Source organism: Saccostrea cucullata, unplaced genomic scaffold (assembly GCF_032062105.1).
Source record: "Saccostrea cucullata isolate Sc308-1 unplaced genomic scaffold, CSIRO_AGI_Scuc_v1 ctg1685, whole genome shotgun sequence".
Lineage (NCBI taxonomy): Eukaryota > Metazoa > Mollusca > Bivalvia > Ostreida > Ostreidae > Saccostrea > Saccostrea cuccullata.
The window spans coordinates 68140-84632 of record NW_026938677.1 but is presented as its reverse complement, the minus strand read 5'-3'; the positions used below and the strand labels follow the sequence as shown (position 1 = coordinate 84632).

The window sequence follows — 16493 nt, the reverse complement described above, 5'->3', positions numbered from 1 at the left end:
ATGATGCATCAAGGGATGAAAACTCTTAAACTTGCTTCAGATGCTAGATTTGATCACATTTTTGTGATGAAGAACTAGTTTGAAGTTTTCATAAATGTTGCATTTTTGGATGTACACTTTTTGTTGGGTAATTGTGTGACTTTGCCTTACTTAATTAAAGACAACATTCGGTGAGGTGAGCTCTGTAATCTCTGATTACCTATGTTTTTATTTGATTTCAGTTGTTTGTTTGGATTCCTGAAACTTAATGTACCAGAGGAGGCCAGCAAACGGGCTCTGATAGAAAAGGTGAGTAAAAAAAAATGGCTAAGTATAAACACTTTATTTATGTAGAAAATATTTTGACATTCTCAGAGAAAAAAAAATAATTAAGATTTTAATGGTAGTTTTTTGTTGATGGTGTTTGTTAAGTAATGTAAATTGATAAAATTGTTATAGGTTTAAGAAATTGCAACAATTTATAATACAACTGTACCTAGGTGATTATATATTTGTATAAGATTTATACATAAAATAAATCCTTAAAAGCTTTTAAAAAAACCCAAAAGTTACCTTCCTATACATTCAAATGTACAAGAAATAATAATTTTAGTTATACATTGTATTACTGTAGATCACTAATTTTTCGCGACACCTTATTTTCGCGAGATAGTCATTGACTCTTGATTAGCGAGACAAAATTTTCACGAATTGTGGTTATTGCTCTATATAATCTTAAGGAATACTATAATACGCGAGAATTAAATTTTTGCGAGTACACTGTCTCGCGTAATTACGCGAAAATAAAGTTCTCGCGAATAAAAAGTGATTTACAGTACTTATTTAAGAAAATTATTGACATCATGTCTTTTTTTTTCAAACAAACTGAAATACAAGTATATTGGTATACATTGGGCCACCATGATTTCATATTAGAATGTTTTCTCTTTCAATTTAAATTACAAATTATGCTAAGAAATCTAATATTCTTTTCTTCATATTTGACTTTAAATATTTCCAGGGTATAAAGTTTTACGAGCATGAGATAATTCAGAAATCCAAGCGTGACGGAGGGAAGGAAGGGGAGGAGATTGACGCCTCAGTGGATCCAAAAATTTACTGTCAGCTGGGCCACCTTCTCCTGCTTCTGGAACAGTACCCTAAAGGTAAACCACAATGTCTGGAAATCAGAGGCTCTGATCTGTAGTGATATACAGAGAAACACGCTTGTAACGAAGCACTAGGGATGGACGATAGAGCTTCATTATAAACGTAATTTGTTGCACGCGTAATTTATTACATCCATCAAGTAAACAATATATAGTAAAGTCAGGAGGAAGGAAAATCACCTCAAGCTTTAATTCATTATAAGCGTGTTCGCTATAACCATGTTTTACTGTAGTTAATTATTCTAATCAAACATTTAAAAAAAATCTGTTTTGTACAAATAAAAATTAAAATTGCTATGAAAATTGAAGTCCTGGTGGACTTTTAGAACATGTTTCAAAAAATATGATATTGTCACCAATTTCAACAAGATCCTATGTATTTATTTATTAAGTACTGCATAGCATTGAATATATGTTGGCTTGAATTCACTGTAGTCTGTATTTTATTTTACTGTGGTTATCATGTATGTTCAAACCTTGCATCTTTTTTCCAGCTCTCTCAGCATATCAGAGATTTTTCCATCTGAGAGAAGATCACTGGAAGGTAAATTTGGTTTTATTTCTGATTTTATTGAAATTTATCTCTCTTAGATAAAATCAAGTAGTTTTACATTTAATATTAAAACCTTGAAAAAATATTAAGCAATATTATTTAGAACTAAATAGATCTCATCATCATTTACTCTTAATCTACATTCATTTTGGATGACCATGTCAGATGTTTGCATACATGTTTCAGATATGTACCGGCTGTACAGGAAATGTCCCGTATTTTCGACCCCCATCACGGTGTCCCAGCGGTACACCAAAATTCACAGGAAATGAAAATGTGTACCGTATTTTGAAATGTTTATCGGAAACTGCTATTTTTCTTTCATTCCCGTTCTCGCAACACCGAAAATCTCGAACTATGCGTGACTTACTGCGCTTGATTAATGTAAACAAAACATCATGAACGAAGGTGTGAAATATTCCCGTGATAATTACATCGTAATTAGGAGATATCAAAGCGATTTGTTTGGCTGATTGCTTTTTAATAGGACCTTGATCAAGGGTTTTTTAAACTGTAATTTATTAAAACTAAAGTCAGTAAAGACATTTCAAAGAGAAAACGCCATTCAGAAGAAAGAAACTTTGTGACAGCAAAACGAAATTAAGTCCATTATTTGATTAGGCATACGTATTGTCTATTCAAACACAGATTAAAAGAAATGTTTTTTAGTACAACTTTAAAATTGCAGCTGAATGGAAACGACCAGACTCATACAATAAACTGTTTTTAAGCACTATAGTACTTTTTACTAAGTTCAGCATTTAGCATAGTTTAATGCGGAAATTCAAAATTAATTCTTCAACAGTTTCTTGAAATGAATATTAAATCATAATGAATGTTATGCATTGATGCTCCTGTACATTGATTTGAAATTTATTAGCGAGCGTAGCGAGGCGGTGCGAAGCGCCGCTCGCATAGTGAGCTCTTACAGCAATGCCTGTGCGAAGAGAAAATTCAAAACATTCATTCGATTTTTTTGATGCATTCTTCACTTGTTTTAGCAAATCAGTGTTCAACAAAAAGTTTACTCGCCTTGATTTAATGGATATATATAAAAATCAAAATGTTCTTCATTAACTTTCAGACTGTTCATTTTCTCGGTAATATTGTTACATACGTCATGTGACGTCATGATGCATCAAATGTCACGTGCGGTACATTGATTAAATCAAAACAATAGAAGAGTTTGCGCTCGCTCTAATGGTCGCACCATCAACATATTATTAAAAAATAAACACCTTATATTGTTTTTTTGGTCGATATTTTGCACCGCTTTTTGTACCGTTTTTTGATTAGCAATGTACAGCATTTTCACTGAAATTCCAGTATTTTGAAGGCTGCTGTACAGTGTCTGGATCTAGAAATTACCACATGTATGTGTTTGAAATAGCCATAAAGGAAGAATATGTACTTAGAGATAAATTAATTAAAACAATGGTTGTTTAATAATCACAAAGAATATTTTACTGGATAAAATATTCGACATGAATTGGTTTATACCTACTGATATCCATTGAGCTTGGACACCATTGGATAAATTGTTATTTATTTGACTTTGATCTCTGAGAGTGAAGCAATTATCTGCAGTGTATTCAAGTTCATAGCCCATACCAGATCTATGTAGAGCTACAATCATCAGGGATATCCTACCCTAGCCTTAACAGTGTTAATCCATACAGTATATTCAATAGAAACTGGATATCTAATACATGTATTGCAGCTAGGCTAGCTGTTACAATCTTGAATGCATCTTAGTCACTCGTATTTCAACTCACTACTTTATGTAGAGAAGCTTTGCTTGAAAGATATGCAAGATTAGAGAATGAAGTGGGCTTAATGCATGTCATAACAATACAATAAAGTACTGTACTTTGAAGTAATGCTTTAATTTTCTTTATGTTTCAGAATGCCCCCTTCATGTATGGCCTTGGACTTGTGTACTTTCACTTTAATGCCTTTCAGATGTAAGTACTTGTTTATAAAATTGTAATTTAGTTTATCAACACATAAACAATGTATATTAATGAAGGTAAATACAGTCCAGATCTCAGCTGTAATTTAATTTGCCAGCAGTGATTAAGAAATGAATTTAATCTTTGAAGATTCATGAGGACATGAACTACGACGCTTCACGCCGGCATATTTCATGAAGGGCATTAGCGCTCCATGATAAATATGCTGGTATGAAGCTTTGTAGTTCATGAATTTTCAAAATTTAAATTCATTTCTTATTTTACATTATTTTCTGATAAGTTACTAAAAACTATGCCATTTAACTGTCATTTTTAAAGCAAAACAGTTTGCACTAAAATTTTGACGTCAAGTGCGATATGATGACGTAAGAATGAAGATATTCATGCTCACCCATGGTAGTTCATGAGAAAATGAACAAAATTCTAATTTGTAAGGAATGCTAAAGACAAATAAATGGAAATGTAAATATATCTGTATAAACACATCATTTACACATACAACATAAAATTAAAAAAAACTTTCATAACTTGGAACTCTGTGAGTACTGATGTATATATAAAAGTATTCTCAGACTGAATGATTTTCATAAGAATAATCTAAGTACAGTTGAACTTTGGTGTCTCAAACACCGATATCTTGAAAACCATGGATATGTCAAAGTGATTTGGAAGTCCCAACCACATATTCTCCAAGTAATTTACCCTCTGTATTTCAAATCATCGGATATCTCGAAGTTTTTCCTAAGTCTCATCGAGTTCAAGATAATGAGATTCGACTGTACTAAATATGAGTTCTGCCTAATATTAATCATGCTTAGTCTTTTAATCACTGCATCACAACTGAATAGAGATTTAAATTCCTTGAAGCACATTAAGAGTTATAGCCCTTTGCATTCTGTATCATTTCACGGTTGGTGATGGAAATATAAGACTAATTCCCACCCATCCCCCGGGTAGAAAGAGAGGGAGGTATACTGTTTTATCCTTGCATGTGTGTCTATCTGTCCATTGCAAACAGTTTCTCACCAACTACTATTCTTATACTATGCTTAAAATTTTGGCACACTGTTTTGGCCTGCCATTTGGTCAGATTTAATTTTGTACAAATCTTATGTCAACTTCCTGTTTATCTGTGCATCAGTCCATACCAAATTCACGTCAGGGGTATTAACTAGTGAGCATTGTTGCACAAATATCTTGTACATTTTCATATATATAATTAAGGGACATAAGAGCATTTATCTTTGTATCCACATTTAGAGTAAAATAAGTGGGTAATATGTAGAATCTCCCTTAGTTAGATTTTATTTGACATAATGTAGCTGAAATAAACCCATAAATTTGCACTACCAAAGTTTTGAAAAATATAAATGATATATTGTGTACAGCATTATTTTCACCCTGCTTAATTTGCGCCCTTTCACACTTGCAAACAATTTTCCCCATCTTGAATTCGCCATATCACAGTTCTGTTTAGGAAATTGTACTGTATTCTTTGAATTTGCCCCATTTAAATTTTGCTCAATTGAGTGAAGGGCAATTTGCCTGGGCAAAAGGGGCAAAAATAAAACAGTGCAAAAATTTCCCTGTATACAGTAAATCATTACAAGTAAGTGCAGCATCAATCAAAACTAGGGTTGGGCAATAATAGCCAAGTTCTGGTATGTTGACAAAAAATATTGTATTGTAAAAGTATTAATAAGTATGTTGACAAAAAATATTGTTTTGTAATACATGGTATTAATATACGCACTAATAAGTTTAAGGTATATAATATAAATGTAAGGCATATAGTGACAATCTAAAGCTCCTTATAATGGTGTTATCCCCTGGTTATTTTGGTATTCTGTGTAAACTCCCCATTAGGGAAGAAAACAAGATCCCCATCTACCTTCTTTTTCAATTCTTAGGGACAACCCAAGTCATTTTTGTGATACCATCATAAGAATATACAAGAAAAATGCTTGGACTCAGGAATTCTATCATAAAATAAAAGGAAAAGTTGTCAGAAAGGTTTGCAAATGTGCCAAACATGAAAATTAAAGCTGCTGTGTGGGTGTATTTCTTTGCATAATTGTAATTCAATCAACAAGATATCTTTTTATTGGTTATTTATCATGGTTATGTACATTCTTTGTGTAAAAAGAAGATAATACAATAAGAAAATTTCATTTATTTTTTTGTGTTGAAAATATTGCAATACATATTGCAATACAGATAAAAATATCGTTTATATTGCAATACAAAATCTCTAGCAAATTACTCAGCCCTAGTCTCAAACAAATATTCCTGAGCTTTGATGTACCATACATACAAAAAGTTATAATTAATCCAAATAAAAAAAAAAAAACACATTCACCATTCATTTCTTTTCTCCACTCTTCAAATAATTATCCATCATACTGACAGTCAGAGCTCGCTATAAAGTTCATTGAATTATACCTGTATGTACAGTTAATACCCCTGTTTTACATTGCAATAACATCATTTACATGTGAAAAAATCTATTGTTGTATTATACCATATGCGTATAGGAAAACTATTTTGTATGGTTTAATGTGATGCTGTATTTATGTATCAACTGATGTTTTTAAAGGTTACATGGATGTAATATTTATTCTCTTTGTGTAGGTTTATTTAATGATTTGGAACCAAAGGGAGTGGAGAGTTGAATTATGCACCAAAAAAAAAACCTTTGACTATAATCATTTTAAAAAGAGACATTTTTGATCATTGTTTTGAAACTAAAATCTCTCAAAAACATATTTTTTGAAATTCTCTTTTATCTTTGTTGCATTAGTTGTACTTTTAAAAGTGAGTCCTGTTCAAAATATTGATGCAATTATAAAGATGAAAATGTTGATGCAAAATCTTTTAAAGTAAGCCGCTTGTTCTTTGCATTATATATATAATTTTTTGTCATATGCTAATTCAGAGTTCAAATATACATAACTAATTCAGAGCTTATAATTATAAGGATAGGAGGTTGACTTTTCTTTGTGTAGTCACATTAGTTCACCTGTGTGTACAGGCCTGTCTTGTCTTTGATCAGTCATCTCTCTCTCTCTCTCTCTCTCTCTCTCTCTCTCTCTCTCTTATAGTGTGTAATTTTTAGAAGTTTTATTTTCAAAACACCCAGTTCTAATTCATTATGTTTCCTCTTAATCTCCAACAAGAAGCTTGTTAATAATACCCTTGATTGTTAAGATTTTGTTGAAAAAAATCTGTTTATGTTTATGGAAAAAGAACTACAAATACTGCAATTTGATTAAGTAATGCTAAGATAGTCTTTCATTACCCTCCAAATTCTATTCATGCATTTACTACTGGTTTGTCTGCTTCTGACAAGGCATGCTCCATAACCTATGAACCCTGACCTACATCCAAATAAGGTTTGTTGACCTTTGTTGTTAACCCTGGTGGTTTGAGTTGTCAGATAATTCACACATTCATCAGTTTTTGTGTGCTTAGATAGTAACCTATTTAAGGTGAAGAATTTCAGCAGTTTAGACTGGCACAGAAGAAATATTCATTATATGTTGGATGTGATTTTTCTGTGCTTTGTAAGTGGATTAATGGACAGTTTGGTCAACAATTAATTCCATTTGCTGTACAACAAAGACTATTCTTTTCATGTGCTATTGTTATCTAGGTAAGCCTTTGTTTGTATTTAGAACATGTAGTTTGTAGGAAGTATTAAGCTCCATTCAAAAATGCCAATAAATCTAGCCCTCTCTGTTAAAGGACACAAAGAGCAGTGCTAATTATAGATTAGCTGACCTGTGAGGTTTTATTGGCGTCTCTCAGATAAGTGACCTCGTTGTTACTCTGTCCATTCCCCCTGGCTCTTCACTACTTACAGGTTTGTTTATTTATTATGTATGTTAATATACTTACAGCACATTCTTTTCTGCATACAAATTCCATGAATCATGGGCCCCAAGGCCCTTTTCTCATGCATGGGTTACTTATCATTTGAGGTATGGGTTACTTATCTTTTAAAGGTATGGAGAAAATTTGGGCAGATATATTCTGCTGATTTTGCTATTATAAATTCTTCCTCATTTTCACCCTTAATGATAGTTAAAGTAGTGCAGTACCATAATTTATTTTCCTGTTTCCTCAAGCTCTATTTATAGAGTAGGAAGTTTTAAGAATTTGCTCAATATTTAAATGTTAATTCCCTTCTAAGGTATTTTCAGGATAAAAACCATGCTAAAAGATTTTTAAAAAAAATTAATCGTTTATTTAGATTTCTCATAAATTTTTCTTTGATTTAAATTTTTGGATTTTGCTGATGTGTGTGTTTTTAAAATACACTTTTGATTATTTACCGAGAAGTCATGATTTTAGGCAGTAATTAAGTTCTGAACAGGCTTCTAAAATCTCACATGGATAAACATAGAAGAATGCTGGCCTGTGGAATCGGTAAAATGCTGAAGTCAGCAGGGATTTGTGAGAGAGGCATGTGTTTAGGAATATCACCAGCTGGTTAGAGATGAAGGCTATTTTGTATATTTACTGGAGAGTTCACCAAGCTATAATACATACATGTACTTCAAACTTTGAACTTTATTGAGCATGTTGAAATGGAGAGCATTTTTATGTAACCATCTTTTAAGCAGTGCAAGTATCTTTAAAACAGTAGTCATAAAATTCTTTTTCCCATGAAGCTGAGTTCATCTCCTTCCTTTGTATTCAAGCAATTGTAATTCAATGAACAGGGTATTTTGACTTTTGAGATGCCCCCTAGAGTTCAGATCTGCCAAACTGTAAGGTCATTCACCACAGGGGTTGTGACACAATCATTGCCTACTCAAGAGAACTTAATGAGAGAACTTAATGTCGACTTCTGTAATCAAAGACATCTGTGTTTTTACATGAACATAGCAAGGTCTACCCTTTTGGTTTTTGAGGGTAACCCTTATCTCTGTCACATTGTCCCATTTTCAAATGCCAACACTTTTGGAATGGTTTTTGACTTGACCCCCAGGATTTGGATTGGGTCAAGAGGTTTTTAAGCAGACATGATGGAGATGCATTTCTGTTGTAATTTACCACTGTTTAGCCCTGACATACTGTAGATAAATCTCCTGGTGCCAGAAGTGTCATGGTTTGGCTCCATGACACTAGCATAATAAGACACTGTCACAGAGAAGATTTTGTATGGCTATTTACATACTGACTGCTCCAATCAAGGTCCAACAGATTAAGCAGTCAAGGATCTGCACGCTAAAAATCCCCCTGGATATTTTATACTTAGTGACTTCCTAATTGCTCCTGAGCATGTAAATTGTGATTTGGTTTTTTTAAACATTGAATGAAAAGAGACGGCTTGTTCTTTGTTTGTGTTTCTGAATATGATGAAAGTTGTCCACAGAAAAATAACAGGGTCTGCCTTTGTTTTGCTGGAGTCAATGCATCTGTTGCTAGATTCGCCCAGCAGATGTGCAGCGTTTTGCAGATACTGATCGTCGGAGATGGTAATCAAGAGACATTAACCATGGCCCTGTTCACCATGTTGTTTTGTACTTTTGATGTTTTTATACAGTAGGCTTTTGGTGTATTGGCCCTGTAGCCATAGGACATCAGGGTCAGAAGGGCACTACAGGTGGCAATTTGTACCTGTCGAACGGCACGTATGCACACATTTGGTTTAGATTTGTGGGGTTTTTTGTAAGCAGGTGCCTGCTGTTATCACAATTAACCAGCGTTCCTCAGATTAAAGGTTGTCTAGACCTGTTTTGTAACATATCAATGATTTAAGATAAACTGTATGTACACTTTATGTATGAAAGACCTTCAAGATAAACTATTATTTACTGAGAGAAAGAAAACTTCAAGGATATTCTGTTGATTATTGATGCAATGTCTTGTATAATTGCCTTGGATTTCTTAATTGCTTAAGTTTGAGAAGTATTTCTCCACATGCGTGTGTTTATGATATGTTACCTGGCTATCAGTCTGTCTGATTGGCCGATATGTCAGCCTCTAAGTAGGTCAATACTTACCTGTCTTATCCAGGTATCCAGCTTGTTTACATTTTTTATGCCTTCATCACGAGTTATTTTTAGGTAACCCAGACACTAGGCCTTCCCTGCTTTTTTATCTTTTGATGATTTTCATTGTTCCTGGCTCCCTTCCATTTCATTGAAATGTGCAGACACATCACTTTTCTTTGGGTCAAATAAACATGTGATTTAGAAGGAGGGAGCTAGCATGGAAGAAAATTTTCAATGTTTATAATATTGTACAAAGGGTCTCATCAGGAAAATGGTAATTAAAGGTCAGAGAATAAAAGAAAAACCCTTAAAAGTTGGAAGGGAAAGATTGTCTTATTGGAAAATGATAAAAATAGCCATATAGCTGGGATCAATGGGTGAGTGGAGTAGATGTATTGGCCGGTCGCCAGATGAGGGTCACCGACTTAGATTGCTGAAAATGTAACAGGTCACTGACACACTATAGTACTCCATCAAAACCAGTACAAACTGGGCCACTATTTACACTATTCTATAAGGTCTATGATAACATGTATTGGGTTTATTTTCTGGTTTCAGTAATGTATGGGTGTTCAAGGGATAAAAAAAATCAGCCTTGTTAATTTTTGTTGCTGGTGCATTTACATAAGATTTCATTTTTCGGAGATCACATGTGTTTACTGTCTGCTAGTGACAAACTCATTAATATTTTATGACAAATTCATCCCAAACTGTTCCTGTATGGTTGCTCACATGCCACTGACAGGCCGCAAACACATACATGTGTTAATAATTAATATGGTACAGAATATAGTGCACATAGTCAACTTTTGACCCAATCTGTAGGTGGACCTCCTGTGTTTGACCTGTCAGGTCTGTACTGTATCTGGATGTTTGTTTGCTTTCTTTGTATGAACTTTCTGTGGACAACAAAAGAAGGTTTTTCCACAGAGGGAGGGTGCTGCTGTGTGTCAGTGAACCTCAGCTTGCCCTCTCTCCTTTGTACCTGGATTTCCAGGAGTGGTTGTCAGGAGTACATATTTGCTGGAATCTCTTTTCAATGAATTGTGTGAGAATCAATTACTGTCAAACTCTCTCTAGGTTTGTATGAAATGTGAAGCATTTGAGGCACCTTCTCTCTTTTATCAGTGATCGGATTCAGGTTCTATTTGCTCAGGACTTTGGTCTATAGAGATCAGAAATAAAGTGGATTTACAGGAATTTTGTAGGGTAAACATTAAAACAGGCATTGCTGGTTACTCTGTGTGACTGTCCACTGTTTTGAGTCATGCAGTAAAAATGCAGTTCTGCTGTTTTAATAAAGCAACAATTTTTTTTTTAATTTTGCAAGTGAGAGAAAGAAAGAGAGAGAGAGGTTGGGATCTTGAAATGACGTTCTTTAATTCTTAATTTATAATGATGAACAGATGCTTATTAATTTTTATTCCAAAACAAGAACCTGGGAACAATGGTGTTTAATTCAGTCAATTTGAAATTTTACCACAATAAGACTGAGTAATATTTACTGAACTCCATCTCCTTGATGCTGTGAGCTGCCGTCAGAAGAGCTCCAAATATTACTTTAGTGTTCTGGATATTAGCTGCAAGAACACAGTTAAATGCCTTCATTTAATAATAGTCAAGAAGATGCAAATTGACTTGCCCAAGCAAAAGCACTCACTTCATTTCTGGAATCTTATGATGAGGAAAAGACTGTTGCCATGGTTTCCACTCAGGTTTTTCAGAAAAATTGAGTAAATTTTGTAATAAAAGCCACTAGCCTCACTGGAGTGAATTTGTTCATCAAAGAATATAGAGATTAAGCTGGTATTGTAACTCCATTTTATGAAGCCGGGACAATGACAGAGCCAACATTAAACTATCTTGTTTCCTTCAATAAATACAGATGGTGTCTTAGTCAGAAACAGGAGCCAGCAGTCGGTCTGTATTAATTGAGGTTTGTCAGGTCAAGTCAATACCCAGTGTCAGGTTGTAAAACTTTGTTAGTATTTTGTAAATTCAAAATAAGTTTTATCACTACCCAGATACAATTTCTGCAAGTCAGCATTAAAAAGAACCAGAAGAGATATCTTTGTTATGTTTATGTAAGAGGAGGACTATTTTACTGGACAACAATAACAACAATACAAGCCAGGTGACATGACTGCTATAACCTCACAAAGTTTTATAGCTGGCTGAGGCTATAAGTGGGTCGTCCTAGGAGATGGAGATTGCTCAAGCTCCTCCATTATCTGTAGTACAACACAGTATTGATCAGGCAGCCTCTATGTGGGCAGTGTGTGTGGAGGAGGGCTGTTAGCAGTTGTTGCTGGGGGTGTGTGTGTGAGGGATTGTGTGAGGGTGACACAGTGTTAAGGACAGGTGAAGGAGAGAGGGAGTGTCTTACTCCAGGACCTGACCACAGAGGCAACAAGGTAGGGGGAGTAAACAAGCATCTATTTATCAGCAACTGATGTTTATCTGAGGAGAGCTCAATAAATTATAGATTTTTTTCCCCTTTACACTGGTGACATGTTGGATTCGCATAATTTTGCCTGCTAGTTTTACTGAGGTTCTTTGTTTTTTTTTTAACTTTTAGTCCATCCTTTCTCCAAATTACCAAAGAGGGGCCTGGGTAATTAGGTCTCCTTTGACTGGTGTCAAATCATTTTTCCTGTGACCACATCTCCAGTTGTGAAATTTCCTTTAATAGAATTAATTTTTAGGTGGAAAAATGAAATGAGACATTCAGTTCAGAGTAGCCTTGGATACTTTTACATGAAATGTTCTCATACATTGTTATCATGCATTAACATTTGACAAAGTACAAATAACAGGAAGTAAAAAGACTGGAAAAGACAATTTGGAGTAATTGAGTGGTGAGCACCACTGGTAGTTGGTAGGAAGTCATCCGCTGTACATCAGCACCTCTCTAATGTCATCAGCTGATTGTCTTTATCTGATTTTATCTCTGCTTTCACAGGAAAAGGAAGGCATGAGCACATTTCCAGGAAGTGAAACATGTCTTCTTAGCATGGAGCATAAACACATGAAGGGCTTGTACGTACAAGCATTCAAACACACACAAAACATATGTAATACATATAGATATATAAATTCTATTTTTGGAAGGAATGATAAAGGTACATTTACATTAAGTTAAGTACAGGCTTTAGGGCCATGAAATCTGGCTTAATTTTGATCTCAGTCTCACTTTTCCATTGTAAATTCATTTTGTACATCTAACTTTTATGGCCCTGGAGCCAGAACCTCTACAGCAGCTATCTTTGGTATCTGTGTGCCATATCATCAGGTCCTTGTTACCAGCCCTGAATTAGCTATACAGCTGTACAGTGTGTTTAGAGAAGCACTGACTCCTGTTGTCCTTCATTGTCTGTGACAACCCAGGGAAGATTTATTGCTGAAGGCCCCTCAAACAACAGACAGAAGCCAAAACAGGCCATGGCTGGAATGTCCAGTCTGTAGTGATCCCTGCAGGATCCCTGACATCAAACGTCCATTGTCAGGAAGGGACCTTTGATCCTCCATCTGTAAGAATCAGCCATGTGACTATAGTAGTATCTTGTCTGTGTATTTATATTGAGCCAATGAGGTGTGTAGCAATGACCACAGAAGTTCAGCTATTAAACTCTCACCACAAGGAATATTTGAGGTGATAAAGAGTGGCAAATTTGATGAGAAGTGGAAAAAAATTTACATACCATTAATGTGTAAATAGGAGTACAACATGATTTGTTTTTTTTCTGCATACTTAAATTATCGGCTTTTGCTTAAGGACCCCTCAAAATGCAGTCATTTTCCCATTAATCAGAAACAGATGGCTCATGTGATGAAAAGACAGAATTAAAAGAAGTCTAAACACAAAGGGTGTAGGGTTTCCTGTTGCGTAAAAAAGAAATTCTACAAATGCAGGACGTAGTACTACAAACACAATAAAAAAGAGAGGATGACGTAATTGAGAGACTGTGAATAGCTGGGAGAACCCCATGTAAGTGTGTCAGGCCGTCATTGTGTATCGGACAGCGGGACTGGTTATTGACACAGATCTCTGTAGACAAGGTGAATCCATACGATCAATAGGGACATCCTAGTACACTGGTGAATCCATACAATCAATAGGGACATCCCAGTACACCGGTGTATGTGTTCTACCAGGAATTCTCTCAGGTCTGTTCACTCTTTGTTCTCAATGAAAACTTGTCTCTTTGTTTTCTCTTTATTCAGAAGCTAAAATAAGCAAATTATACTTCTAAGTTCATTTGTTGAAGGTCAATCAGTGAAATTATTTCTTATAATACAAGTAAAAACATTCTCTGTTCCTTGTTCATTCATTGATTTATATACATCCATGACAGACATAAAGTCTTGGGGATTTGCCCGGTAGCCTTTATTTGTAGGAACTGACCATTCATTGACCCCAGTCACTGACCAGTGAAGATATTGACCAGATACAGTGGTAGATATGTGTGGTTTAGGTTGTTATTGCACATGGATTGAAGACTAGCTGTTATAGATATTGGTCACATGAGAAGTGATGGTCATGTTTACTGCTTATAGGCTACTGACCATGCTGACGGTCCGAATAGTTCAATAAGTTGACCACACTGATTACTTTAAGATTGCTTCACTTATCTTAACAAAGATAGGTAACTTAAGTCTTGAACAGGAACCATTAGTCATTCTATAACAGAAGTCTTATTTTCTCTCATACTTTTTCAGCGGTTAATATAGTTATTTATTATTATATCTCGCTTTACGCTATATTTTTATTTAACCAAAACCGAAACTTCCACAACACACCTATCGACAAGGGTAACTTCAGCAAATGATTTGTATACTGTCGCGATTTCAAGATTGACAATATGCTGTGAAGTCTGACGTAAAGCCAGCCCCTACTATATGACTTCAAAAATATATGCTGTGTATGAAGAGTGGCTATTATAACGATTATATCGATTCATATCCAAAGCATTGACAATACTTACAACACTTACTTTTAAGATATGGGGATTGGCTGTGATTACATGCGTATCGCGCGATCGATAAACTGTTAGTTTATTTTTTTAAGTTAACCCGATACGGTTTATTATACAGCAGGTTGGAGATTAAGCAAGACTAAAAACATCCCAAATCCCTTATTTCATTTAATTTTCCTTACCAAAGTATTTTTGAGAAACACCATTTATTAAGTTAATACCTGAAAAGCGCTTTTTACATTGCCGCATCTGTAAGTTTTTCACTTTTTGTAACGTTTTATGGAAACAATTTGGTTACCTCCACTATAAACGTTTGTTTTTCTTCTCTTTAATTAAATAAACAGAACAAAAGCTTTAAATAAACAAAAACTTTTTAAAATTTATAACAATTGATCATAAGGGATTACTTACTATTAGTTTTGTAAAAAATAATGGAGCACTTAAAGTAGTAAAATCAATTTTGAAAAAAGGAGAAATATATATTAATTTTAATCAGCATTGTGATCCTCTTCCAAAAATCAACCGATACATTTTCACAGCATGAGGTATGAAAAATTTTGGCAATTAGCAAAAATTCAAAATATATACACAATGTTATTTATAAGTTTTAAAAATTTGTTCACTTCCTACTGAAATTATTAGCTTTGAAAGTACTTTTAAAATTTGGCAATTTGTCCAATTTGTCGATTATTGTTTTAAACGTTTGATTTCCTCGAATAAAATAAAAATACGTGTTTAGAGGCACATTGATTAAAAAAAATCAATGTGTTTAACCGACATATTGATATAAAGTGACACTGATAACTTCTGATTTTTAATGTACATTTGAATTTTTAAATACAGTGTAGTATTGATTGATTACACAACTTTCCTTTTCATGTTTTATTTGAGAACAATATTGCATGAAGAGTATATGATAAAAAACACCTTATATGTCCTTATCTAGACATATTGTGCAAATGTCAAATGATTCTCATATACCATTTACTTTATTCGAACATTTACTTGTTTGAAAAGTCAATAAAATATATTTCATAAAGTTTGATCACAGGATCTTGTTTAACATACACCATTTTTAATGAATAAAAGTAGTAGTTTATAATATTAAAAAGGAAGTATTCAGTATCTGTATCAAAATACTGAATGATCAATGATCGATTTTAGAAGAAAAGCTGACTCCTAAAGTTCAAGAGGTATATGTTGCCTAAAAAAGTAAAATCGTTGACAGGTTAATTTTTTCCCTACACAACTGAATCTCTCTGATATCAATTCATTTACAAAGTCTCTCCTCAGCCATCCTTTTTTCTCTGACTAGCCATGAACTTACAAACTCCAAATCCATTAATCTAAAGAATTCAACTTGTCATTTTTTTAGTTGTTTGTTATAGTAGGCTTTACAATTACCTAATTTCAGATTCAATAGAGAATAAAAGAAAATGAAATTTTCAACATCAACATAATTTTTTTTCATCCAGAGAACAATTGGATGCCATCAAGAGAGAATTTTTAAAAATGCACTTCCTGTCTTTCAAACTGAAGAAATCTCATGTTTAAATTTTGAAACATGCATTTCAATCTTATTAAAATTTATTTAAATGTTCCAAATCCGCTACCACTTCTGAAACATCTAACATCCCATTCGGGGTCACATCAGAGCGACCTTTCAATTATGAATACATGTACAAGTAAACACAAACACTTTGGCCATGTAGATTCAAAAACAGTTCTCAAAAAATTCCACGGCTACATATCATCATTATTGATACTGTCTTACGTTGAATTAAAGTAATTTTGGAATAAATTTCATGTATCTTCTGCAGTCTGGCATCTAAACGTGAATA

The 16493-nt window shown here is 33.9% G+C and overlaps 1 protein-coding gene across 1 annotated transcript in view; it reads left to right on the top strand.

Annotated features, from left to right (window-relative positions):
* Positions 1 to 201: 201 nt before the first annotated feature.
* Positions 202 to 16493, top strand: part of LOC134250894 (lysine-specific demethylase 6A-like) — a 39566-nt gene continuing 23274 nt past the window's right edge. Inside the window, exons 1-4 of the mRNA XM_062733253.1 lie at positions 202 to 288; positions 1001 to 1145; positions 1643 to 1692; positions 3607 to 3665. Of these exons, the coding sequence (XP_062589237.1) occupies positions 202 to 288; positions 1001 to 1145; positions 1643 to 1692; positions 3607 to 3665 (341 nt within the window). The remainder of the gene's footprint in view (positions 289 to 1000; positions 1146 to 1642; positions 1693 to 3606; positions 3666 to 16493) is intronic.